Below are 24,524 nucleotides of genomic sequence, written 5' to 3' on the forward strand. Positions count from 1 at the left end.
GATTCGGCTAATATCAGAATTGTCTTCTGAAACTGGATCGCCGTGTTCACCAACAGCATTCTCCTCAGTCTCTAAAACAGGGCTCGAAGACTGCTGGTCACGCTGCAGGGATTCAATCGGACTCAGAGGTCCGGCTGCGACTTCTACCATACCTTTAATAATAATATTTTTTACATTATATAAGCATAAAAACCGGACATACCTTTCGAGTTCTCCGTGCTCTCGTTTGTCCGTCTCAAAGGCGAACAAAAGGCACAGTCCTGTTCAGTGCATTCCATCCAGTGCGACAAATCCTTTTTGGAAGACAAGCAGAAACTCGTCTTGCAAAGTTTGTCCTTGGAGCAGATGAGCATGTGGTTCAGAAGATCCTTCATTTCCTTGCACTCGGGATAGTTGCACTGCAATAATTTTTCCTTAGTTTTGTGAACGCCAAAAAGATTTTCAAAATTTACCCCCTGCTGCGGACACTCCGTGTCTGCTCGAGCCAGTTGCTGGCCGCATTTTTGGGCATGTAGCAAAGCTTTCAATTCCGAACGCCGCTCTGCAGCCGACGGTGCTTCGTTTTCAGATTCGCCATGAGCTGGATCAACGTTAACAATTTCAAAGTAAGGACTCATCACGTCTGTAGTCGTATTTTTGCTGTTGGAATAAAATTATAATTGATTAGGAAACATTTCTAAAAATAAAAAATTACGACAGAGATTTCAGAATGCTATATAAATGATTCGCCTCTCTACCAGAATATTGGTTAAAGGTTTGTGGTGTTAACGAAGGCCTCTGCTCCCTATCTTTGCATTTCTGGAAAAATATTTCTGCTTCTACTGTGCAGATTCCTACATTCCATAATTTTTTAAATTGTTGCTGGACAATTGATATGCGTAGAATTTTCTCTAAGAATTTATCCCGAAAAAATGTAGAAATTTTCATCAATGTTTGCAATTACATACTAAAATAATAATTTTAAAACTTTTTTGTTCAAAATTTGTATGTGTTTTTACAGCCTTTTAACGGAAACAAATTTCCTCAGCGCGCGGAGTGTATGCTTTTGCTGGAATTATGAAAATAAATCCTTGGATCGCAAGACAAAAATAATGAATTTAATTGAAAGAAACAAAAATTAGAATCAAATTAAAAATTTGTAATATACACATTATGTGTAAATTGTTTAATTGGTTTAAAAATAAAGGCAAATTAAAAAATAATTAATCTAATTACCTAAATTGAGCGAAAGAACGAATTATTCACCTCGATTCTCAACGCTCAGTCTTTTACTGCGGCTTGTTGGCCAGAATGTCATGCGCTCGGAGTTTTTGGAATGAAAGATATTTGCTGCTGAGCGGACTCGACGCAGCGGAATGAGACACAAATTTTCCTTCAATGTTATCAACAGATAAAAATATTTTCTATAAATATGAACGCACCTTTGTATTACAGTATTTTAATTCCTATAACGTAATTTATATTTAAATTTTTATTTGTAATATATCAGTAAAAGTAAAAAAGTAAAATAATTTTCATTCAAAAATAAGATAGATAATTATTTTCCTTGCTTCAAAATCATGATACAAATATTCATCCGATTTCAAACCTGCATAGCAATTAACCACAACAATTCGGCTGAAATAAATTTTGGTTTGAAGCATTTATTTAAATTAAATTGTTGGAAAATGCACAAATATTAAGATTGAATTATCTGACATCGCAGCGCAAGTATATATGCGGAAAATTTAAATTACTGGTGGCGCCATGTGTTGGCGGCTCCAAGCATTTTAAACCACGTAAAAATGATTTAGTGGTTCGGAATTTTGAGTTATGAGATTTCTATTGAGATTTTAACTTAAATTAAAATCAGTGCAATCTTTTTAGGAAATTTTTATTTAACTCTAGTAATTTCTAAGTCATTTTTTAATTTTATCTCAATGCTTCATTGTCAAATAAGCGGTTTTTATTGAACACAAAAAAGGGGAATATTTTAACCAGGTCAGGTGAATCTTCCGCTCATGGAAAACGCTGTAGTTTAAAGTTAAGCGTATGCTAACTCTCCTATATTTCGCAATGCCATCGCTTCTAGAACAAATTTGCGTTAAATTCAAATTAAACGAAATATCTCCCCACCTTTGTACCTTTGAGTCATTTACGAAAGACATCCGCATCAGGTCTTTGTCCTGATAAAGAATTTTCAAAGTCTTCCGCTCCAAGATGCACTAAATTTTCAAATGCAATCAAGCGTTTTTCAAATCTCAAGAGTTGTTTTTCAAATTCATCCAAGTTTGCAATGGGAATTCTAGGCGCCATATCATTCACAATCATTTGATAAAGATGTTGTTGAAGCGGGATGGCTAAAATAATGAATAAAAATTTAATTTATAACATTTTAATATATTAAATAAAAAAATTAACTAACGGATATTTTTAACAGCGATGCAGGAACGAATGTCTTTGAATACTTCGTGCACCGAGAGATTGCGCAAAGATATGCCCAATGTCAGATTATTTTTCTGCCTTATCAACCCCAACTGTCCATCCTTGCATGAACTCGGTTTCATGATAGTTTTCCCTGTAAAAATAATCATTTTTTTTAATTCTTGTTCAATAACAATTTTCAGTTTTTGAATTTCCTAACTGTTCCCTGACAAAAAAAAAATCTCTTCAGCTAATTGCCGGGGAAACGTAAAAATAATTATTTGTAAAATCAAAATTTTTTTACAGCGATTGACTGGATTATTTTTTTATTTCAGCACATTAAAAATAAATTAATTTAAGTTTGAACGAGCATACAAGCAAGATTTGTTAAGTCTGAAATTATAAAGTAAGTTCCTTAAAACCGGTGATGCTATTTACTGGCGGCTATTTGAAATTTGAACACCTTTTGAGGCTGCGGCTGGTTCAACAGATTAAGCCGAAAATTTATGCTGGCGGCTTTTGGCGGCTGCGACAATACATGACCAAAATTTAGCCGCCTGGCGTGACGCAGATAAATATAAATAAGAGTGAAGAGGCCATGCGGTTTCACTGTTTGGACAATTATTTCCATACTTCAAATAAATGTTTTTAAGCTCTTAAATAAAAAATATCTTCTATAAAAAGGACTCTAAAATTAATATATTTACAGCAACAAACAAACAGTTTAACACATCTCTGTTTAAAAAAAGCTCTGCTGCGTGTCCTACTCACCTCAACAAACGAAAATTGAAGAAAATCCAAAATTCTATCTTGCACCTGGCGCACCGCGTGGGCGAATGCTTCTCCTTGCACGCACTGCTGATTTGCTGATTCGGTTGTTGACATCGTTAGCGTCACTCGGCGCTCAGGGAGCAATGACCGGCGGGGGAGGAGATTGATGCGATGACCTTGCACACATGAAGGGGTTGGCGGGAAATTTTACCTGTGTGCTTTGTGCTTTGTGGGAGTTTAAATGTTGCTTAACCGCATATACACGATTTTTTTTACTAAATAATTCTCTTGGGTTTGTAATTAAATTGTTCCTTTAATTGAATTAAAATTTTCTGTAGACGCGGAATGAAAAGTCATCTTTCTTAAATAATAAATAATACATTTTAACGGATATTAAAAAAGTACTCGTTATAATATTTACAAATGAAAATTGACATTTTCGCTTAAAAAGCAAAATAATTTCAGACTTATTGAATTGATTCATGTATTTGATTTAAAACAAGAAAAATGATAGTGGTACAGCCGTTAATAGAACGTAAACTGGGAATTTATTATTTGTTGTGTTTTGAAACTGTACACTTGGTGGTATTTCTAAAATGGGTTGCCGGGAAATTAAATTTTTTTATTCTATTTTTGTAAATTAAAAGCCACCTAGTTATTAGGAATTTTTTATACTTTTGCCATGGATCCTATATTAGGTTAATCAAAAATTATTAATTGCATGGTCTCGAAGGAAACATTTTGGTATTTTTATTCAAAAATAGAACAAATAAAATAATGAAAAATACAATAAGCTGTACGTTTCTTTAAAATATTAATTTTCATGCAGACTCGAGGTCCTGCACATTAAGCAAGATGACGCCATTGTTCTCCATCCTTTTGAAAAGACTTTTGTACGGCTCCACGTACTTCTCGTCAACCAGCACTTTCCTCTTGGGCTTTTTGAACCTGTTACATCCGACAAAAAAATCAATTTTCAACTCCGATTAACTTTAATTGGAAAATTAACCCTTTGAGTAGCAGCGAGGAGAGGACGACAGAGACGGAGCTGAGGGCCATCGCCGCCGAGGCCATCCACGGCTGCAGGAGGAGGCCGTACGCCGAGAAGACGCCGGCGGCGATCGGGATGCCGATCAGGTTGTACACGCTGGCGAACACGAAGTTGATCCAAATACGCCGCACGGTCACCCGGGACAGCTTCAGGAAGGTATTAATGTCCAGGAGGTCGTCCTAAATAAGAGCAAAAGAATTAAATTTTAAAAAAATAAACTTCAGAAATTAGCAAAAAATAATTTCTACAAAAAAATTTGCCAAAAATGAGCCCTCTCTCATTTCGGAGCTTAATTTATTTAAATTAAATTTTCTGGAAAGGGTAAATTTTACCCTCATGAGGACAACGTCCGCCGCTTCCATGGCGACGTCGGTGCCGCTGGCGATGGTGATTCCCACGTCTGCCTGGGTCAGCGCCGGCGAGTCGTTGACGCCATCGCCAATCATCGCTACCTTTTTGCCATTTGCCTGCAGCTCCCGAATTTTTGCAACCTTTAAAAATTACCAGAGGAAATTTTTATTTAAAAAAATTAATACACAGCAGGGGAGCAAAGATAGAATTATTTTAGATATTTTTTGCACCTTTTGGGAGGGCAGCACTTCAGCTATGACCTCCGTGATGCCCGCCTGCCGAGCTACGGAGTTGGCGGTGCGCACGTTGTCGCCAGTCAGGAGGATCACCTCGATGCCCTTTTTCTTCAAAGTATGCACGGCCAAATGCGACTCGGGCTTAATCCTGTCCGACACGCACACCACAGCCACTACTGAACCTTTTAATTAAATAAAAAATTGTTTAGAAACTTTCATTTTTTTTTTTAATTACTTACAAATTAAATTGAACTACTCAACAAATTAAAATTTCAATGCTCTGCATGCTATTCTAAACACCCTTTTTTAAAATAGAAATAAATTTGTACACTTAATATGCGCAAACCATTAATTAAAGTGATTAATTTTAAATGCAAAAGTGACATACGCTGAATTCATTTCTAAAAATAATTTGAATAGGCTTCAATTAAATTTTAATTGGATATACCATTTATTGCGAGAAGAACTGAAATGCGGCCGCTGTGCTCCTCTTTGGTCATTTTTTCGTCGACGTCGTCGGTGATGACGATGTCGTTGAGCATCATCCACTCGCGGTTGCCGACGTGCACCTCGTACGAGTCCCCTCCGTCCCTGAACACGGTCTCAAACAACTGGTCAATGAACTCGGATTGAATGGACGAACTCAGATAAATCACATCCGCACCGGCCACCCTCCTACAGTGTCAAAAAATAACTCAATTTTTAATAAAATCAGTTTTTAAAAAATAACCTGTCGGAACTCAACGATTTTAGATAGGAAAGCTTGGGCGAAATTCTTCTGGCTAAGTTCTCGATGTCCGAGACAACGCACTTAAGACCCTGACCAGGCTGGATCACGAATTCCTCTGCCAGACCAATGTGCCCGCCCTCGTCGATCAGTTCTCGGGTGTAATTCGTGATTGCTGTTTGCCAAAATTTTAAATAAATAATTTTACAACTTGACATTACGCTAAAATAGATGAAGGATTATCTCAACCATTAATTTATTGATTTATTTATCTGTATAACAGTTCTCAGGTCGCGCGACCTGAGGAAGGTAGGTGACAGGCAAGGGGGACAAATCTTCGCCGACTAATATCGCAAAATGTACTGATTAAATAAAGCTCTCGGAGCTAATCTCAGGTCAGGGTGCCCTGAAAAAGGTAATTAGGGTATCGCAGGTAAATTTCCAATGAAACACCTGTTGGGTGAGGGGTTGTGTTCGACGATCCGATGAGCGGGTGGATTTTAATAAAAATAAAACCATTTTTTCCTTTGCACATCATTCGCGTTTCGCGAAGAGAAAAAAAATAATTTAATTTTTCTATGGGCGCGAAACATTTAAAAATTGGTTTCCAGTCCGGCGGAGGTCTTTTGCGTGCGATTGAGTCGGCAAAACTCTTTAAGTTTGGAAAAAATGGCGATTTTTTTATTTCCCACGAGAAAAAGGTGGCAAAAATCACGTTTTTCAAAGATCAAAAACCTATTTCTCCTAGGATTTTGATTAGATATCGGCTAGTATTTGGTCTCAAAATATTTCCAGATAAATTTTGTGTTGATTAATTCTTGGGATTGTCTAATTGACGACCGGAAGTCGGAATTAATTTTTTTTTAATTTTGACCTTTTCGAAAATTCCTCCAAACGATTTATAACCAAAATACATATTGTCATAAATTTATTTATCGATAATTCATTCAGCACTCAGGACTCTCACAATTTATATATAACTATAAAAAATTTAATAATTAATAATATTTTGGCACAGAATTATGGATAAATCAAGAAGATAAATTTTGAAATAGATATATTTATAAAATTGCTTGAGTTTTAATTAATCTAAATAAACAAAACGGATATACCTTTTCCTATTGGATGTTCGCTGCCGCTTTCAGCAATTCCCAGAATTGCGACAATATGTGCAAAGGACAGAATCGACTCCTTGGTGCGCAGATAAATTGCAGACACGACGGCCTTACCCTCAGTTATGGTGCCAGTTTTGTCAAACACAATCGTGTCAATCTAAAATTCAAATAGAAATTATAATTTAATTTTAATTAAGAGCTGGATTATTTCTACCTGGTTTCTATAAATTACGCAATTTAAATTAAATTGATAGATCAATTTCCCCCAACAGAAATTTCATTTTAGAAAAAGATTTCATTTTTGTAAGTGCACCTTGTGGGCCTTTTCGAGCGTCTCGGCGCCTTTGACCAGGATGCCGTTCTGGGCACCAACGCCCGTGCTGACCATGACGGCGGTCGGCGTGGCCAGGCCCAGGGCGCAGGGACACGCGATGGCCAGCACGCTCAGCGCGCACTGGAACGCGAACTGCACCACGTCCTCCTTGTCAGACAACTGCAGTCAAAATAATTAGATAAAAAATTATAACAAGTTTATTCAGATTGAAATTAATTATACCTTGATTGGCAGGTAGGAAATGTCGATGAAGCCGGCGACAATCCAGCCGACCAGGGTGGCCAGGGAGACGAACAGCACGAAGGGAATGAAAAAAGCCGCGATGTTGTCTGCAATCTTCTGGATCGGCGCCTTCGAGGTCTGCGCGTCCTCGACCAACTGCACGATTTGCGACAGCATCGTCATCTCGCCCGTGTGCGTCGCCCGCATCAACAGCAGCCCGTTCTCGTTAATCGACCCTCCAATCACCATCGAGCCTAAAATAGCAAATTTTAATTACAAAAAAATAAATAAAATCGCTTATTTTAATTTATTTTATTCATTTTAGGTGATTCTTGTTCTATATTTATCTGCATTTTATAGATTTAACAAATATATAGGGCCGCATAATTATAAACAAAATATTTTCCAATTAAAATGATATATTATAAGGTAAAAAGGACAAAATAATAAAAAAATTCGACCTTTTGACTTGGCGACCGGCATGGACTCGCCGGTGATGAGCGACTCGTCGACCCTGGAGTTGCCGAGCAGCACCTTGCCGTCGACGGGCACCTTCTCGCCAGGGAGCACCTTCAGGACGTCGCCGGCCACGATGAAGTCGACGTACATCATCCTCTCTGACGTCACCTCCGCGTTCGGACCCAGGGTTATGAGATGGGCCTCACGAGGCGCCATCGAGAGCAGTTTTGAAAGGGCCTCGGACGTTTTCCCCTAGAACAAAATCGGAAAATTAAGAAAAAGATGTAAAATAGTCTCCCAGTAGGAGACATGAACGCACGGAGCGCGCAAGACCAAAAAATATATTTCGTCCGCTTATCTCATTTTAATAATTCGCAGAATATGAATTAACAGGGAAATTGGAGTAATACTTTAATATGATGAAGATAGGCCACGACATGCATTATTTATTGATATGAAAGAATTAAAAAATGAAACAAATTATATTAATTGAATTTTAGGATTAAAAAAAATTAATTAAAAGTATCAAAGCGTAATTGGAGTTAAATTTTATTAATTATTTTTGCTCACCTTTGCAATACTTTCCAGCCATCGTCCGAGCGACACGAAGATGAAGAGCATGGGTGGCACGTCGAAGAAGGTCATCGACCTGGTGTGTCCTGCGGTGGCCATGGACAGGATGACCACCACCACCGAGTAGGTGTAGGAAATCGACGTGGCCATGGTTATCAGCACGTCCATGTTGGTCAGTCCGTGTCTCAGGGCGAGCCAGGCACGCGAGTAGAAACGCCGCCCTCCAAAATACTAAAAAAATGGCACACTCAATTTTGTGTTTTGTTTAAAAATTAAAGTTTAATCATCGAATGGACATGATTTAATAAGTAATTATATAGATTTAGGATCTTTTTTGGCTGTGAATATTTTTAATTTTTGTCACCTGGACAGGAGTGGAGAGCAAAAAGAGCAGCAGGTTCTCCGTGGACAGGCCAGGGAAAACGATTTCGTCTCCGTCACCATGGTCAGCCACCCACATGAAGTACATCATCACCAGAATGGTCGGCACGCCGAAAAATACGCAGAGCAGAAAGGTTTTGCGCCACTTGGCCGACTCCTGAATTAAATAAATTCCCAATAAATAAAAAAGACCCGTTGAGAAAATACACTTATATAATAGTTTTTATTTTAAAAGTACCATTTGCTGGCAATAAATCTGCTTGGCGGACTTGACGATGGGCTCGACTGAGAAGCCTTCAGCCTCGAGCGCGTTGACGATTTGCCTGGCCGAGCAAGAGTCCAGACTGAATTCAAAGGTGCCCACCCTTGTGTCAGGGTCGAAAGCCGCTTTTGAAACTCCTGGCAGGGTCAGCACGCGGCTCTCGATCACGTCAAACGAACACGATGCATTCCCCATCAATGATATCTGAATTATAAAACTCTCTCTTGATTTTGTGAATTTAAAAAAAAGTATTTTATATTTTTAGCTACTCTTCATCGACTTCAAATTAATTAAATCAAAAGAAATGTGGACGTGGAGTACCATGAGCTCGAGAGAGGCCCTCTTTTTTCCTGCCTTGGCGTCCACCGTCGCCCTGTAGCCAATTGTAGAGATGACCTCGGCGATTTCCTCTGGGCTCACCAGTCTAGGGTCGTAAACAATCTCGGCCCGCCCGGACAGAAGCGCCACCAGGGCTTTGTCCACGCCTGCAGCACATGTTATTTGTAGTATAATTAGAAAAAAAATACTGAAGTAAAACGGGATTTTATTTAAATTTTATTTGAAAAAACAATAAGGACCAAAATGTATTTAAAATAAATTTCTATATAAACACGCGTTAGAAATGATTATACCTCTCACTACACACCGAGCAAGCATAGCATTTAATTTACATTAAACATTTCATTTTAAATGTAAAAAGTATTTATATTATTAAAAATACAAAAAAAATAATTACCAGTGCATAGAGGTATTTTTTTATTTTCTGCTAAAAACATACAAAAATTTTGCTGCAATTTATATAATTTTAATTTTTTTGATTATTTTCAAATTAAATAGAATTAATCAATTAATGAAAATATTGATGCTCATTATTTATAAAAGCCGTTTTATGAGTTAAAAAATAAAAATAAATTTTTACGCTTCACTTAATGGAATAACACGAGTAAAAGTTAGTTGTAAAGCTGCCTTGTCAGTTCAAATTTTAATCCATTATACCAGTTACATAAATAAAAAATAAAAAAATTGGCAGTTTTCTTTCTGCCACATAAAAAATTAAGATTTAAACAATTATTCAACCACGACGATGGTGCGAATTAAATTTTCAGAGAGAGAAATAAACGGGATTTTATTGAATTTTCTTTGAAAAAACAATAAGAAGGACCAACTTAATATAATTATAATTAAGTTTTAGTTACAAAACAATTGAAATTTAATGCAGTTTCCTTTCATTCCTCTATGCATAGTGCGTGGTTGATTAAATTTCTGTAAAAATACGAAAAATGGCATTGCTCTAGCTCTATTTACTGATGAAGCTTCATTATTACACATGGAATTAAACAATATCGATTGCTTTGGTGCTACCCTGACGCCAGGATTCTAATTCTTACCTTGTCTGAGGGTCTCGTCTTACCTCGGGAGTGATCCCCCGCATGTTCCAAGGGAAAAATCAACCGATATTGTAAATATTTTTTAATGTCCAATTAAAACAAAATACTATTTTTCAATTTTTGACTCTTTATGTATCTCAAAAATCCAAGAGTTTAAATTTCCTGAAAATTTACAGGCATTCTAAATATCCTTAGGGCGACACTATTTAAAAATAAAAAAGCTCGAAATTTATCATTTAATGTAAAAATTGCTCAAATCAAATAAAAATAATTGCTAAAAAAGCTGTTGGCTGTCTAATAAAGACAGAGATTAATGTTCTTGCTTAATTAAAACAATTTAGGAAGAGGCTCAGTTACCAATAAAACGGCAACACATTTTCCCGTTAAACTAGGTTATTTCAACATCTGCATTGCACCCTTACAAGATCTTAAAAAAAAATGCTGAACAAAAATTTCAAAATGGCAAATGACGAATTAATCTCTTGTGTAGACACCAAAATTATTAATAAATAAAATAATTGCTGGTGTATATTTAGCATAAAGCCAATAATTATCTAAATTTCTTGATCTCCTTTTTATTATTATTGAATCAAAAACCAGATTTACAAGCAAGACACGATTTAAAAATGAACACGTACCATGACACCTTTTTACATGATTTTCGATGGCCGCGACGCAGGAGGCGCAGGTCATGCCCTCGACGCGCAGGAAGCACTTGTCCATCTCACAGACCGGACAGTCAGACAACTGGGGCGAGACTGCGATTGATTTTGCTCTGTAAATGCCGCTCCCAAGAGCAAACAATTTGCACATTCCTCAATGGCAAGCCGAGCCAAACAAATGCAATAACAAAGATAAAGGCTACGGTTTCAATCAACACACATCGGCAGCTCATTTTTACAAGGTTAGCATTTATTCTTGACGCCGCACACACTGGACATAAAAATCGTCTCTCATTTCTTGGATGAGTCAAAGTCTGAGAAGATAATGATGGCCTCTTCATGGTTCTCAATATTTTTATTTCTTTGCTGAGCCAAAGCCCGAGAAGCCCATAATGGCTGCCATGTCCGGGTCCACATCTTCGTCCTCCTCGAGCTTGCGTTTCCGTTCCTTCCTCTTCTCCTTTCGGTATTCTTTCAGCTTCTCCTCCTAAGGATGGTATTTATTTTTAGTCAGGGGACACTCAGTCCTCGATCACTATTAAAAAATTATATTTACATGTTGAATAAATAATATTTATTTTATTTAAGTGTTCAGCCAGCAAAGATGAATGGGGCTGCCCACTAAAGTCCGATAATTCGTTCCTGTCGCGTGAAAACGGTCCATCTCTTATCGTCGCATTTGTAAATAATGGTCCAGGGCCATTTATGCAGACGGTAATATTGGCCCTTTTCTGATAATTAATTTTCCTTGTTCATACATGAGCTAGACACCCATCTCAGGAATTTTATGTAAATAATTGTCGGAAATCACTGACGAGCTAATTTTGCCGATTAAAATAATGGCCCTAGACCTGGACGGTAAAAAATTGGCCGTTTTTCCGTGGCACAAAGGAATAAAATCTTTAATGGTGTAAACCGCCTGATCGAGATGTGTATAGAACAAATAATAAAATTAATCTGCAGGCAAGAAAACTTTCGGACAAATCAATTTAAGCATCTAAAAATACCCTTAATGACATTTACCGTGAATTAAAAGCGAAATTTAAAAAAAAACCTGATTATGAGACAAAAGACAGTGTTCCTAAATTAATTTCTCACCTCCTCTCCGAGTTCTTTCAATTTCTGTTCAATGTCATACTCCTTTTTCTTCTCCTCCTTCTTCTTTTTCAACAACTCCAATCGACTTTTCACTTGGTCCACCGTCGACCGCTCAACCTTCATGGACATTCCCAAATTGCGCTGATCTAAATCTCGATTTTAGTACCTAAATCATCAAATTTTGATGTAAAACCTACGTTTTTTGCCGTTGATGTGGTCCAAAAAGTTGATAGAGTCCTTCACCACACAGTCGCAAACATTGCAGTAGTAACTGTTTCAGGTTAATTATTAAATTTCAATATTTGAATAATTTTTTTAGTTAAAACTAACCCTCCCGTTTGGGACGCTGGGGTGTTTTTGGTGATGACGACGCTCTTGCCCAGTTTGGATTCGAGGTCTACTTTATACTCTCTCCTCTTCAAAAGGGCCCGGTGCACTGGCTGGTTAAGTTTATCATTTTCCTCGGCGGTGATTTCTTCCCGAAGGCGTTCCAAGGCCAATCTTTCGTACTCATCGCGGTCCCACTTTCGTCTATGGTCGTCGGGCCGCATCTAAAATTCATTTTCAAATATTAGCCAAAGGAAAGAGGAACATGAAACGCCTGCTAATTCTTGGAGAGCACGTTTAGAGCAGTTTTAAAATTGATTTTAACACTTACCGATGCAGAAGAACCACTCCCACTGCCTCCAGCACCGTGTTGAGACATTTTTATGAATATTTGGACAATTTAGGCTCGAGAATAAGCTCAAACGAGCCCTTATTAGCAACCAGAAAGCGAGTTGGAAGTAGCTAAAATCGTCAAAATTCGGTCACCGTCCATTAACAAACAAACACCCACTACATAATGCAAAACAGTCAGTCAACACGACAACAAAGAATGGAAAGTGGGGAGGGGATTTACAAGCTAGCCAACCGTAACAAGTTAGTCTCTTTTGAGAGACAACAAAAACACCAGAACTTTCAACACGGCGATTTTTTACCCAATCACAAAAAAACATTATAAAATTCGCTGATTATTTTTAATTAACATGATAATATTATCACTGTTTTCCCCCTATACTGTTTACTGTTAGATTTCATGAGGATGATTGCGGAATAATATGCGAAGATTCTAGATTGATACAAAGTGGGAAAACCCCATCTTATTGGCCAGCATACTGTGACGTAATTGGAGGCTGCGCCAATGAGCAACTATCATCGTGGGAATGAGAATCTTGCAAAAATCGCACTTTAAATATGGCCGTCCGAATCCCGAGTGGGTGTGCCGTTCTGAATGTTGTGACTACATAGTTATCAAAAAATTTACTGATTGTGCTGTGGAACCGACAAAGTGGAGCTGTAATATAATTTTCCTGTTTCCGGTAAGTCTCCAGTGATGAATTCGTGATTGTTGTTTGAAGGGCCGAAATTGTGGGACAGCGAAATCAGCTGACAATGAGTCGAAAAATAAACAATCTGTTTTCCCGCTGCAGGCTTTGATTTCGTCCAGCCGAGATGAACTGGCTGCGAAACAGCCCCATCAGGGTGTCTCTGAGGGGCAGGGGCACCACCTCGTCGCCGCCTAAGGAGTGCGACCCGGCAGCCTGCTTCGACAGCTTCAAACACCACTGGCAACAGGCGCAGAACATCATCAATAAAATACAGGTTTAGAATTTTTACAGCTGAAATATTTATTATAAAATTAACAGAAGTTTCCATGTTCTTAATTTAAAACAATATAAATCCTTATTTTCCACGCAGGGTGGCACGGAGGGTGCGACGCAGGATGACATTCTCTCCGTGGTGAACAACCTGGACCAAATGCAGACCCTTCTAGTGCTTGAGCTGAAGCGTGGCGGGCGCGAGGAGCGAGCCTGTCTCGACTTCCTGCTCAGCCAAAGCATTTTGGACCAACTGCTGACCTCGAGTTCGCTGACCGGCCTGTACAGTAACATCCTGCGCCTCGAGCAGCTCAAGGTTTACGAGATGCTGTTGACGCACGCGCCGCAGCAGCAGCTCCTGCTCACCCAGGAGCCCTTCCTGCGGCCCCTGCTGCGGCTGCTCACCTCCTGCATCAACGAGTGCTTCCCCGCCGACATCGAGAAGCGGCTGATTTTGCTGCTCAATCAGCTCTGTGTCTGCCTCACGCATAATCCCGAATACCTAGACCTCTTTTTCACGGAGAGCACCGGCCCGGGCAGGTGAGGAAAACAGGATTTTTAACCATGCACAGTCGGAATTTTTTAGAATGGGTAAAAACTGGAGCATTTTATTTAATTGATGAAGAATCATGTAAAATCGTAAATTAATTAATACAAAATCTGGTATTGACCTGTTCAAAATCAAAACAGTAAATTTTATCAAAAGCTCAATACAGTTAACTTAAACGGCCTTTGTTTTGTTTTCGTGACAGTTGAAAATTAATTTAAAAGCTTGATTTTCCCCCATAAATCAGCCATTCTTTTAATATTATAAAAATTAACCGTTATAGGTGAGATTAAAATTTTCCTTAATGAAGTATTTTGACAAATCGCAGTATTTCAGATACAAATTTGACTGGCTGGTGAAAATGATAAATTTTGTGTAGTTAATGTCTCATTTTTAACCAGTGGAATATTTCCAGGTTTGTGATATTCTCTTTGCTGGTGCCGTATGTGCATCGAGAAGGAGGTGTTGGGCACCAAGCCAGAGACGCAATGCTCCTGTGCATGGGTCTGTCCAAGAAAAACGAAGCGCTCGCCTCCTACATTGCTGACAAGTCCAATGTCTGTCCGGTATGTAATTCTTTAAAAGACGGTTTATAATTGGTTCATGTCCTTGTTGTTACCAATTTTTATTTTTATTTCGATTGGAATTGGGTTAACGGCGTAGATAACGTGATTTTAATGCCTTTACTTCCTTGATAAAAAGATTAAATTACCTATATATGCTGAATAAATATTTTTGATCTAATTCTATAACAAATAAACCTTTTTTTCTTCAGGTGTTGGCGACTGGCCTGAGCGGCTTGTACTCGCGGCTACCGCGGAAGCTGCTGATTGAGTCTGAAGAATGGCACTGCTTCACGCCGGACGACGTGATCGAGCTGCCTGAGCTGACACATTTCCTTGCCTCGCTCGAGTTCTGCAATGCAGTGGTCCAAGTGGCTCATCCGCTGGTGCAGGCGCAAATGCTCGAGTTTGTGCACCACGGCTTCCTGGTGCCGGTTGTCGGGCCCGCCCTGTTGCAGGTGCGTACCTTCCGCAGCCGTCCAAGGCCAGACAGACTCGTTTTTAACTGCTGTAGCAGCTCGTTTTTACTAAAAATTGATATTAATAACCAAATTGGATGGGTTTAGCAATATTCAACTGAAATAATCGATAGTTTTCTACTTTTTGAAAGGAAATTTTTGACTGATTGGTTCTCAAATTAAAATGTATTTCTATAAAAACGCCGTTTTAAGTGGAGTGATAGTGAATATTTATTTTAAAAGTGATAATTCTGACCTGGTTACACCCTATTTTTTAGCAAAGGAAATTAATTGCTTCCGGGGTGAGAAAAATTATGAAAATTTAATAGTGAAAAAATAAAAATTAGTACTTTTTAGTCTTGAATTTTTTTCTTAAATTGCAGATTTTCAAAGGTGGTCTGTGTTTGGCCTCATTAAAATTCAGCAGTTGATAGTAGCGTCAAAAACTGCCTATATTCAGAAAGCTGAATAAATTTCCAGTTTTTTCCCAATAAGCAAATTTTTCTAAAAAGTCGTCTGAAAATTTTGAACCTTAAATTATTTTTGGGAAAAATCGAATACCCAAATTTAATTTAATTAATTCGACTATCATTCCTCTTTAAACGATATAGGTACTAAAATCAGAAAATTTAAATAACTGTCAAGGTAAAAAAAACAAGACTCAGATATTGTTTTGACATGATAACTCTTCTCAAATTGATTTTTATGGCAGGAAATGCGGATAATTTGTCCCATCCCTATAATGTAATTCTGATTCTGATTCTCTGCGTTTGTGTGCCGTAAGGACTCGGAAGCCTTCTCAATAGCCAGTTCAGATCCTACCGTCCAGAGGGTTAGTCTGCATGGATGGTGTTTTCGGCATGGTTTTGACCCCAGTTTTCGCTTCCATTGCAAATTCCTGCCCCGTAATCCCTGAGTGTACAGTACTGAACCGGTGCATGGCTCATTTCTTCGGTCACTTACGCTGGAGTCACGGTTTCCACGGCTGATTTTAATCATGTAAATTGATAAGAAAAAAATGAATTAGGTCAGGATCTATTGGATTTTGCAGCCTTGGAACTACAGTTTTATTATTTTCTTTCCAAACCCTTTCCCTCTAATTGGATTTCGCTGTTTATATTACGCTAGAGGTAGAGGTCTGCTTCAGGTTTTGCAAGGCAAGGCGGTTGAGACCTCTGGCTAGAAGCATGGAAATAATGCAAGGTCCTTGTTTCTGTGGGTTTCATTGTGTACATAATACAATTTTTACACCCCATCAAACCTACAATTATTTTGATCGCTTTTCTAAATTGGATCGCACGACTTGCAGAATATGGTGGAGGAGTTGGTCACGTCCACCGCCTACCTGGAGCTCTTTCTTCGAAGCATTTCCGAGCCGGGCCTGCTGAAGGTGTTCCTTCGATTCATCGTGGTTGACCATTACGACGGCGAACGCGTCATTGACAAGCTCATCTCCAGGCTCGCCGGCAAAACACAGGTACAAATAAATTAAATTGTCAATTTGTTCTATGTAATTTTTATTTTAAATGCATTACAAATTAGTGAAAGAGCGGGGGTGATTTTAGGACGAAAAAACAGTTGGTAAAGTGCCAAAAGGTTCGCGACAAGTGGCCCTGGAACTGGAACCGACCTCAGGGTGGGGTACCCTGAAAAATGTGTTGTTGGTGGAAGTCAAAATGGGTCGAAAAATACGCTAAAAACGCATCATTTCTCGTCTACATGGGATGAAGAGTTTCTTGAAATTTTTATTGATTTGAGTTTTTCAAAAATTCGGACCTTTGAAAAATCGTGGTAATTCGAAAAATGCTCCGAGTTTGGAAAACCACACACGGGAGGACGTGCCCCACCAAGGAGCATCGACTGGCGCAGGAATTAGACACTTTTCCCATTTAAAGACGATTAAAAATAAAAGATTCAATTGAAGCCAAAATTAAAATAAGTAGCAGCACAAATTTTTGAGAAAAGTGGTTGAAAAGTTTGCATGCTTTTCAAATGGTGAGGACTGTCTCCTTACTTGAAATCCTATTTTATATCACAACAAAGAGTTTTCCTAAAATGTTACATGTTCTGTTGGACAGATCTCGACGACAAGAATCGAAATCTGCCAAGAAAATTAAAAAAATGAACAAGTTCCTTTTTTATTATGGAAATTTTCCATTTTCGCCCTTTATCAATCCTCGAATTGAATTAAAATATTTGTCTTTCCTCAATTTTTAGTTGTGCATGGTGACAATTTCGCTGTTCAACACACTAATCGGTCTGCACTGCGAGGACGTGATGCTGGAGCTGGTGTTCAAGTACCTGACGTGCTGCTCGCACGTGATGCTGTCGCAACGCAAGCGAATCAAGGACATGGACGTCTACTGCCGCAGCGCCGAGCGCCTGTTGGCGTTGTCAGTGGCAGTGCCGCGGCGCCGCAAGACCAACTCCTCTTCCTCCTCGTCGGGAGGCTCGCTCTCGAGTCAGTCGAGCCAGTCTCTGCGGCACGTGAGTTTGCACGGCGACTTCGGCGCCTATTTGGCAACTGCGCGCGCTTCCATTGCGGCCACCTGGCTGGCGTGCGGCGCCTGGACGCACGCGTACGACGGCGAGAGTCCGCCGCCGCGCGCCGCACTCGTCCTGCCCACCGACTCGAACCGCAACCTCGCCCAAAAGGCCACCGAGGAGAGTTTGGCTTCGGTCAGCAGCGGATACCACAGCCTCCAGCCTGATTCCGAGGTCAGAGAGGACAGTCCCCTAGTCACTAATAGGTCGTCGGCACCCTCTTTTCACTCCACGCCTGACATAGGTGCGTTTAATTGGACTTTTCAACAAGTTTTGTATTTTTTGGTCTTGACACTGGCGCCTCATGCATGAGAATATGAAAAATTTAGTAGAAAATCCAACTTTTCCAGCGTGTTAAATTATTAACGAAGCTTGGATTGTTTCAGGCCCTTTCCTGGACCTGCTGCTTAGACAATTAGAAAACATGATGACCAACAGTGTGTACCTGAACCTGCAGCTGACAGGGCTGATTTCAAGGCTGGCCGCGTTTTCGCAACCCTTGCTGCTGTCGCTGCTCCTCAACCACTCCCTTGTCTTCCAGCCGAGCGTCCGCTCGCTCTTCCAGGTACTCTTAAATTCTAAAATGAAAATAACAGAATCTTTGATTAAAACTTTAACTTTGTGTAGAATTCCTAGAAAAATGTTTATAAAAATAAAATAGGACAAGAATTTCTGCTTATATTTCCATCTGGCGAAGCTCCAAAGTAATTTTTCAACTGATTTTTAACAATTTATTAAGTTGCTTTGTAAATTTACTTTCTTTTTTGTTAGTTTTCCCGAACCTTGTAAAATACCTGAAATTTTCTTTTGTTCTGCTTTTTTCTTTATTAATGTTGTATAAGCCCTTAGTGTTCGAAGCCGCCAACAGATGGCGCGACCGTGTACTTTAGTTTTTAATTTTAAGGCACTTTTCGCTGCGATTTTAGACTTAATCTTGCTACTGTGCATTCTTCACGTAAAATAATTTCTTTTGACGTGCTGAAAACCAAAATTGGTCCAGCCAATCGTCGTAGAATCGTGAAAAACTGTGTTTAAAATTTATTAAATCTTTTCCCACGTTTCTATGGCGAATGGCTGGACTGATTTTGGTTGTCAGCACGTCAAAATAAAGAAAATGAAGAGAAGAATGCACATTGGCAGGATTGAAATTGAAATCGCAGCGGAAGTGACTTTAAAATTAATTTTAATACCAAAGTATACGGTGGCGCCACCTGTGGGCGGCTTTGTACACTAATGGCTCGATAAGGATGTGTAATTTAACGGTGCCGATTTCAGGTGTTGGGTTCGTTGAAGCAGCGACTAGACGCGTACTTAAACATGCACGACAACGTGGAAGAACTGCTGCTCGAGGCGAGACTCTTTCTTGTCTGTCGAGAAGAGACCCTAGCCAACGCCAAGAGACACCCCCACGAGCCTGCCGCCTCCACGTACGCCCCCAGCACCAACGGGACCAGCAGGAGAGGCACCTCTATTGCTGATTCTTCTTTCAAAGGCTAGCAAAAAAATACAAAACCACTTTGAATGGTTTTTAATAATCGATTTTAGGAGAGGCAAAAAGACTGAGCATTTCCTCTGCACTGTCGGTGCTGAAAAGGGCGACGCAGGGTGCGTTTTCCCCTGTTCGAGAGCAGCCTGCCATTGAGTACAGCGTCAATGGTTTCAGGTAACAAACAGAACGTTTATTAAAAAAATATTTAGGAGGCTTAAAATAGAAATTTTTTAAACTTTTCTCAATAAATCACTGATTAATTGCAGGTTTTCAACGTTTAAAAAATCAGTGATAATTCGGTAACAAAATTGCCTAAACTCCTAATTTCCTTTCCTCAATTAATCATTCCCTCTGATTATTGTGTTGCAGGCTGGCAAAGAGGGCGGAAAACAGCGAGTTGAAGAATGTTGTTCTTTGTGCTGTGCTTTTCGACGAGTGGCTCAAAGAACTAGCAGCTTTGGCTCTCGAGCATGTTGCCAGCCACCAAGCAGTTCCTCCGCCTGAAAAATAATATTGTCTTCCCAGGGTTCTGAATGAGAAAATTGAAAGGGTTTCCATCTTAAAAGCAGAGGGGTGAATGCTGACTTTGGTGAGACTGCATCAATTTATTACGTTTTAGCCATTTTGTTTGGAAGTCTATCAAAGAGTTCGCATTCAGAGTGTTAGGAAAGTGTGATAATTTTTAGTCTTTTATTTTTGAAAAATATATTCCGGACCAGCTGGTTTTAGTAATTTTTAAAATTTATTTTCTTCGTTCATTTTTCTGTCTTGTCGGCTTTGATGAAATTTATTTTAAACAATGACTGGAAACTGAAACTTGTTTTTTTTTTAATTTCTCTATAAAATTTTATTTAAATCTTTTACCATTATGTTTCAATTGATGAACAAAAATTTAAAACGTTTGGGCATTCATTCACTTCTTGCTTAGTACGGAGAATAGAAATTTCAAATTTTTTAATTCGGAATCCTGAATATTTTACTAAGTCACCCTGCTTAAAGTATTAATTAACATGTGCCATCTAATAATGTTAAAGAGCTATTTATCTGTTAATTTTACTACGTCAAAGTATTTTAATACTTAGTTGAAAGCAATAGGACTGTTTGTTACAAGGATGCAATCGATGAAATAAAATGTCTGTGAATCAGAATTTAATTTGTATTTGATTTATTACTGTATAAAACCAATCAAATATTTTATAAAATGAACACCCTAATTTAATTAACCTGGAATAAATGCACTTCCCCTTAATAACTTGATTCGATGACTGTCAAATGAAACAATTTGATGCTGTAGAAGAGCAGAGAATCTCAACATAATATCAAGCATGTATAATTAGAATAGACAAAACACGTATTGGGTATTCGCATTCATATTTATTATACTGTAGATTGTATAATTATGTTCACGTCTGCTAAGAGAAAATATTAAAATAATCTAATTAAAAAATTAATGAGATTTTAATATGTTTTTATGGTATTGTTGCCGCGCACCGTACGTCATAAAATTAAAATGTTCTTAAAAAAATAAATATTTAAAAATTTCCGCCATAAAAATGCAGATTTAGAAATGCTGATGTTTTTTCTTCAAAAAATCGTTGATGCTTATATAAGAAATCTGTTCACCAGGTGACACTAATGGACATAAAGGACATAAAGCATCCTTGCATTCCCTCCAGTGATAAAATAATCGGCGAGTAGCCGGACAAAAAGGCTTTTCACAGGATTTGCCTTTCTCACAAATTTTCATGTGGCCGAAATTAATTTTCATGATGTTGCAGGCCGGGTGGGTGCACTAGAGAATCCAAATGAAAAAAAAAATACCACTGCGCTCGCGTTCTAAGTTTTATAGTTACCATCTGTAGAGCTGTTTCAGTTCTTTGGCAATAGCTCAAATAGCCAATCAGTGTAAACGCCAGTTGCTGGTTTACGCGAGAAATAGTTATTCCATCATTTTCTGAGCCCAGAATCAAGTCCAAGAAACCTTTCTTGCTTAGGATTTCAATCATGCAGAAATCCTTGCAACTGTTTCGTATTGCTGAAATGTAAGATTTTTTCTGATAAATTATTTTTGCTATGAAAATAAACCTTGACAGAGGGTGTTTCCAGGAGAGATTTGAGATTTTTCGACTGCACATCGTGGCAAAGTCGAGAAATCTTTCAGAATATTTGCAATTTGATCCTGTGGAAGCCACCATGGCGCTCAGAAACGATAGTTTATTGGGGTTTCATGACCACCCTGATGCTTTCAAAGGGTCAACTTGCACATATTCTGAAAGATCTTGACATGGCTGTTCGAACGGTGTGCAGATCTTGCAGAATAAACCAATACAGAGCCCGTCAACACATTTGTCGCTCGAGGGCTGCTACCTTCTGATGTTAACTAAAACTTCACACACTTGCGAGGGTACTTTAAGTTTGTAAACTATTTGTGATACAACATTTATTATTTGATCGTGAATTTAAGTTAAAAAACCAAAAAGGAAACACCCGACAGTTCCATCCCTCCACCAATTAAATTTAATTTGACTTTTAGCGTTATAATGGGATAAAAAAAAATCGTTGAGTGCATGGAAATTTATTTTGTTTTTACCATTTCTCTCTTCAATGGTGCATTGGCTGTACATCCTCTTCGTTATCTCAAGGTTTAATTCAAACTGCGCAAAATGAAACAATTAATGAATTATTCGATCCAGTCTCCAAATTAGAATGTGCTTACACAGTGGTGCCAGAATTTGTGTAATTCAAAAGTGGCATAATCTTTCGCCTCTTGATGAAACTCCCAGAATTGGCAATCGTAAAGGGAGTTTAGCGTTTCGTCATTCATAGGCTGATTGGGATGCGGGATGGAAATGACATTAGTCGAGGATAAAGCCCTTGAATTGTCTTGAGGAACCGCAACAGCTCCACAGTCAAGCGAGCTGTCCGCTTCTTTTAAAACACTTGTCGGCGCATTTGGTTTTTGTGTCGACTCAGTTGCCTCAGCTGTGACAAAAAAATTGTCAAAACTTTAATTATAAAATCAGAATTGTGAATTTTTGACAATTTCTTGATCAAAAATATATAAATATTTAAACTAATTTATTAAAAATAAATTGTTGGAGTTTTATGGTTTGTTTTAGACTGCCTCCAAGCCTATTCAGGTACACTTAAATATCTAGTATTTTGAAAATTAATATGGAATTTTCTGGAACAATTCCCTAATTTGTTCTGAGGCAGTTTTTCAGCAACATTTGGCATTTTTGTCAACTGCCAATCGCAATTTTGCTATTTACAAATTTTAAAAATAAAATCAGGCATACTTTCCGAGTTGTATTTCCTCAAAGGCGAGCAAACGGGACAGTTTCGTTCAGTACATTCGTGCCAGTGCTTTAAAATTTGTTTGGAAGACGCGCAAAGGGACGCCTGACAAGATCTGCCTTCTAAGCACATGATCATGTGATTCACAAGGCTTTTCACCTTACAGCAATCCGGGAAGGGACACTAAAAAATATGAATTATTTAATGAGTTGAAGATAAAAATCTGTAAAAATCAGTCTCACCTCTTGTTGGGGGCAATTTTGGGCATGTAGCAAACAAAATAGGTGCTGTATAACCTGCCTAGTAACCTCGTCATTGCTGTAATTTGGGCTTTGCTGGGGCTCCTCCAATCTTGGGATTTTGGGGGCACTCATCTTCTCGGCAATCTAATAGTATAATTATTGGATTAGTGCGTGTGCTCACAAAAATTAGATCTCAAATTAGAGCCCGACTTTAAACACCATAATATTATCGATTTTTTTTTAACAAATATTTTTCTTTTCAACAAGAAAGAAATACTGTCGTCTGCTAAATTAAGGTGGCAATTCCATGAATGTCATTTTGTAAAGCAGCAATCAATTAAAAAATTAAAACTTGCCTTTTTGTTGAGCAATGCACAATTTTTCCGCTACCGCAAGACGCAATTCTCTCTAAATGTTTGCTCTCGTATTCTTGACGTAGTTTAAAAATTTCTGACATTCATAAAATACTTTTGGCGAGGATTGTTGGCCCCCATTAATAATAATAATAATACTTGCTTAACACGGAGACTAGAAATTTTTAATTTCTTATTCGGAATCCTGAATATTTTACTAAGTCACCCTGCTTAAAGTATTAATTAACATGTGCCATCTAATAATGTTAAAGAGCTATTATTTATCTGTTAATTTTATTACGTAAAAGTATTTTAATACTTAGTTGAAAGCAATAGGACAGTTTGTTACAAGGATGCAATCACTGAAATAAAATGTCTGAATCAGAATTTAATTTGTGTTTGATTTTTTACCGCATAAAACCAATCAAATGTTTTATAAAATGAACACCCTAATTTCATTAAACTGGAATAAATGCACTTCCCCTTAATAACTTGATTTGACTATCAAATTTAATTTGTTAGCTGAACACTAATGTGAGTAAAGAGACAATTTGATGCTGTAGAAGGGCAGAGATCGAATACCAACACATCAAGCATGTATAATTAGAATAGACAAAAAACACGTATTGGGTATTCGCATTCATATTTATTATACTGTAGATTGTATAATTATGTTCACATCCGCTAAGAGAAAAATTTAAAATTCTCTCATTAAAAAATTAATGAGATTTTAATATATTTTATGGTATTGTTGTGCGTCATAAAATGAAAATGTTCTTAAAAAAAATAAATATTTAAAATTTTTCCGCCATAAAAAAGCAGATTTAAAAATGCTGATGTTTTTTTTTCTTCAAAAAATCGTTGATGCTTATATAAGAAATCTGTTCACAAGGTGATACTAATGGAATAAAGGACATAAAGCATGTTTGCATTGTTTCCAGTGATAAAATAATCGGCGAGTAGCCGAACAAAAAGGATTTTCACAGGATTTGCCTTTCTCACAAATTTTCATGTGGTCGAAATTAATTTTCATGATGTTGCAGGCCGGGTGGGTGCACTAGAGAATAAAAATGTTTTAACACTGTGCTCATTCCAAGATTTATAGTTACCATCTGTTGAGCTGTTTCAGTTCTTTGGCAATAGTTATAGTTCAAATAGCCAATCAGTGTAAACGCCAGTTGCTGGTTTACAAGAGAAATAGTTATTCCATCATTTTCTGAGCCCAGAATCAAGTCCAAGAAACCTTTCTTGCTTAGGATTTCAATCATGCAGAAATCCTTGCAACTGTTTCGTATTGCTGAAAAGTAAGATTTTTCCGAATTATTTTTATTGTTTGCTATGAAAATAAACCTTGACAG

The 24,524-nt window shown here is 38.0% G+C and overlaps 3 protein-coding genes across 5 annotated transcripts; 1 reads left to right on the forward strand and 2 right to left on the reverse strand.

Annotated features, from left to right (window-relative positions):
• Positions 1 to 3,995: 3,995 nt before the first annotated feature.
• LOC135935520 (copper-transporting ATPase 1-like) lies at positions 3,996 to 11,086 on the reverse strand. The gene is made up of 15 exons (XM_065477921.1): positions 10,912 to 11,086; positions 9,207 to 9,370; positions 8,862 to 9,089; positions 8,607 to 8,780; positions 8,240 to 8,473; positions 7,672 to 7,921; positions 7,211 to 7,464; positions 6,968 to 7,147; positions 6,652 to 6,811; positions 5,543 to 5,714; positions 5,261 to 5,487; positions 4,807 to 4,994; positions 4,558 to 4,716; positions 4,184 to 4,404; positions 3,996 to 4,122 (listed from the first exon to the last, which is right to left on the reverse strand). The coding sequence occupies exons 1-15, from the start codon at positions 11,084 to 11,086 to the stop codon at positions 3,996 to 3,998; spliced, it is 2,913 nt and encodes a 970-aa protein (XP_065333993.1).
• Positions 11,087 to 11,164: 78 nt separating this feature from the next.
• On the reverse strand, positions 11,165 to 12,864 carry LOC135935519 (zinc finger matrin-type protein 2). Its single transcript, XM_065477920.1, has 5 exons — positions 12,692 to 12,864; positions 12,364 to 12,584; positions 12,231 to 12,304; positions 12,034 to 12,179; positions 11,165 to 11,422 (listed from the first exon to the last, which is right to left on the reverse strand). Exons 1-5 carry the CDS (start codon positions 12,737 to 12,739, stop codon positions 11,291 to 11,293), a joined length of 621 nt encoding a protein of 206 aa, XP_065333992.1. The 5' UTR covers positions 12,740 to 12,864; the 3' UTR covers positions 11,165 to 11,290.
• Positions 12,865 to 13,243: 379 nt separating this feature from the next.
• On the forward strand, positions 13,244 to 20,422 carry LOC135935518 (FHIP family protein GK23746). 3 transcript variants are annotated; one of them, XM_065477917.1, is made up of 12 exons: positions 13,244 to 13,394; positions 13,506 to 13,677; positions 13,774 to 14,213; positions 14,636 to 14,786; positions 14,996 to 15,241; positions 16,026 to 16,073; positions 16,551 to 16,718; positions 17,459 to 18,029; positions 18,157 to 18,350; positions 19,061 to 19,277; positions 19,331 to 19,448; positions 19,644 to 20,422. In XM_065477917.1, the coding sequence occupies exons 2-12, from the start codon at positions 13,528 to 13,530 to the stop codon at positions 19,783 to 19,785; spliced, it is 2,445 nt and encodes an 814-aa protein (XP_065333989.1). In that variant the 5' UTR covers positions 13,244 to 13,394; positions 13,506 to 13,527; the 3' UTR covers positions 19,786 to 20,422. The 3 variants fall into 3 exon arrangements, with proteins under 3 accessions (XP_065333989.1, XP_065333991.1, XP_065333990.1); XM_065477918.1 differs by having other exon boundaries at positions 13,246 to 13,394; positions 18,172 to 18,350; XM_065477919.1 differs by lacking the exon at positions 16,026 to 16,073 and having other exon boundaries at positions 13,245 to 13,394.
• The last annotated feature ends 4,102 nt before the right edge of the window (positions 20,423 to 24,524 follow it).

Source organism: Cloeon dipterum, chromosome 2 (genome assembly GCF_949628265.1).
Source record: "Cloeon dipterum chromosome 2, ieCloDipt1.1, whole genome shotgun sequence".
NCBI lineage: Eukaryota > Metazoa > Arthropoda > Insecta > Ephemeroptera > Baetidae > Cloeon > Cloeon dipterum.

What these genes read in the sequence shown, in the direction of transcription:
- LOC135935518 (XM_065477917.1), top strand. Translation starts at nt 13,528, where the DNA reads ATGAACTGGCTGCGAAACAGCCCCATCAGGGTGTCTCTGAGGGGCAGG. An exon ending in ACATCATCAATAAAATACAG is followed by an intron (nt 13,678 to 13,773) that starts GTTTAGAATTTT and finishes TTTTCCACGCAG; the next exon opens with GGTGGCACGGAGGGTGCGAC. An exon ending in TGCTGATTCTTCTTTCAAAG is followed by an intron (nt 19,278 to 19,330) that starts GCTAGCAAAAAA and finishes AATCGATTTTAG; the next exon opens with GAGAGGCAAAAAGACTGAGC.
- LOC135935520 (XM_065477921.1), bottom strand. Translation starts at nt 11,086, where the DNA reads ATGTGCAAATTGTTTGCTCTTGGGAGCGGCATTTACAGAGCAAAATCA. An exon ending in GGGCCTCTCTCGAGCTCATG is followed by an intron (nt 9,090 to 9,206) that starts GTACTCCACGTC and finishes TTTATAATTCAG; the next exon opens with ATATCATTGATGGGGAATGC. An exon ending in GCCGGTCGCCAAGTCAAAAG is followed by an intron (nt 7,465 to 7,671) that starts GTCGAATTTTTT and finishes TTGCTATTTTAG; the next exon opens with GCTCGATGGTGATTGGAGGG.
- LOC135935519 (XM_065477920.1), bottom strand. Translation starts at nt 12,739, where the DNA reads ATGTCTCAACACGGTGCTGGAGGCAGTGGGAGTGGTTCTTCTGCATCG. An exon ending in CCAGCGTCCCAAACGGGAGG is followed by an intron (nt 12,305 to 12,363) that starts GTTAGTTTTAAC and finishes AACCTGAAACAG; the next exon opens with TTACTACTGCAATGTTTGCG. An exon ending in TGAAAGAACTCGGAGAGGAG is followed by an intron (nt 11,423 to 12,033) that starts GTGAGAAATTAA and finishes TACCATCCTTAG; the next exon opens with GAGGAGAAGCTGAAAGAATA.